Genomic DNA, 1,897 nt, shown 5'->3' on the forward strand with positions numbered 1-1,897 from the left:
GGTGGGGGTCAGTGCCAGCCCCTCACAGAGTGCCCACCCACCCGCTCTGCCCCTCACCTTGCTCAGCTCCTGCCTCTGGAGCTCCCGCAGGTTCTTCATCTCCTCTGTCAGATCCTCCTCCTCCTCCTCCCCTCTCTTGGATGCCATCCGCCTCCTCCACTCCGTCTCTGGGGGACAAGAGGGGACCTTATATCCATCCCCAGCACCCACCTGGGGTCTCTGGGAGGGGGATAACCCCCCTGGTGGAGCCCACCCCTCTCTCCTGCCCTGTCCCCCACTTACCCACGACAGCCAGGGACGGGGGGCACGGCCAGTAATCGGTCTCGATCTTGGCGGGCTGGTTGGGGTCTGGGGGCTGCGCTGCTGGGAACTTGGAGGATTCGATGATCAAATCCTCTATGAGATGCTTCCCATGGTGAGCACCAGGATGGTGGTCTGTGGAGCACAGGGAGGGGTGAGGTAGTGCCCCTGGGGTACCCCATCCCGTGGGACAGACACCCCCTCCTCACCTTTCTGCCTGTAAATTGGTGGCTTCTTGTATATGTTGAGCTCTGTCGTGTCGGTCTCTGGAAGGATAAAGGGGATTTGGGGGCAGGAAAGGGGAATTCACAGCTCTGGGAAGGTTCTTACCCAGACCCCCATGGTGGGGTTGTGCTGGGGTTTGGGGTCTGGCAGAAGTGGGGAGGAGGGGGGGGGATCACAGTACCAGGTCTGTGGAAGTGCTGCACGCTGCTGCGGGTCGAGCTGCTGCCCTGGCGAGGGGTGGGCTGTGGGGCAGTGCCGGGGGTCCGGCTCTCCAGCCATTCCCGGATGACCTGTGGGCAAGTGGGGCCAGTGAGGAGTGAGACTCCCAAGAATTCAGCATCTCCCCCTCCTCCTTGGACCCCCCATGTGTGTCCCAGAGCTGGGGCCAGGGGTGTCTGTACTCACCTCCGGAGATGGAGGAGGAGAGATGGATTTGGGAGACAAGGAACGCTGCAGGAGACAAGAAGCAATTGATTCCAGTGCCCTCTGGGACCCCTCTCTCTGAGGGGCTTCCCCTCCCCATCATCCCCCCCTAAAAGAACTGGGGGATGCAGGGGTGGGGGGGGGTCCCAGGACACCCTCACCTCTCTGCTCCGGGGCAGCTCCACATGCTCCATCAGCGAGTAGGTGAAATGGGGTTCATAGATCATCAAGTCGGGGCGCTCGATGTCCAGGATCGCTTTGTCCTTGGGGATGGCAGCCAGGTCCTTGTAGCCCAGGACCTCATTGTCCATTTTGGCCTGGAAAGAAGGAAAAACACCTTCATTTTTGGGTGCAGAAAGGGAAGATTGAGGAAAAGGGAGGGTTTCCTTAGGGCTGGCATCCTCCATGGGCTGTCTGGGGTGATGGAGTGGGTTTGAGGAGGAACATCATGACCCCATGGATGGAGGGATGTGGTGGGAAGATGTGAACCCCCCTCTTACCACGATGCTGGAGGGTGATCCAGGAACGCTGGACCCACGGGAGGAACAGACACTCCCCGGGGAGGTCAGTGGTTGCTAGAAGAAATAAAAGGACATTTTTGACAAATATCAACCTTGGCACAACCAGCCTGGTAAAGGGCTCAAGGTCATGGTCAGGACCCTGGGGCATGGCAGGGGGACCTGGGGACACCCCTGTACCCCACGGACCTCAGTGCAGCTGGGCAATACCCCTTGGGGATGGGGGTCTTTCTGGATGGGGGCACTGGGGTCTCCTTTGCTCCAGCGTTGTGGTTCAGGGCAGGGGACACCCGGGAGGTGACAGTGACTTGGCCAGGACACGTTGCCACTAGATGGTGCTGCCAGGCTGGGCTGGGAGGAGGAGGAGGAGGAGGAGGAAGGCAGGGCCCTGCTAACAGCATCCCAGGATGGCTCTGCTGATGTCCTTGGCC

At 60.5% G+C, this 1,897-nt stretch overlaps 1 protein-coding gene across 1 annotated transcript; it reads right to left on the bottom strand.

Moving 5' to 3' along the window:
* Nucleotides 1-57: 57 nt before the first annotated feature.
* On the bottom strand, nt 58-1,523 carry DMTN (dematin actin binding protein; the record flags this gene model as incomplete). Its single annotated transcript, XM_010172904.1, has 7 exons — nt 58-167; nt 283-435; nt 510-566; nt 707-815; nt 931-975; nt 1,110-1,265; nt 1,449-1,523. Coding segments are annotated over 7 exons (705 nt in total), but the record flags the coding sequence as incomplete, so codon positions are not given.
* Nucleotides 1,524-1,897: the final 374 nt, after the last annotated feature.

This window comes from Antrostomus carolinensis, unplaced genomic scaffold, assembly GCF_000700745.2.
Source record: "Antrostomus carolinensis isolate BGI_N321 unplaced genomic scaffold, ASM70074v2 scaffold49147, whole genome shotgun sequence".
NCBI classification, from domain to species: Eukaryota; Metazoa; Chordata; class Aves; order Caprimulgiformes; family Caprimulgidae; genus Antrostomus; species Antrostomus carolinensis.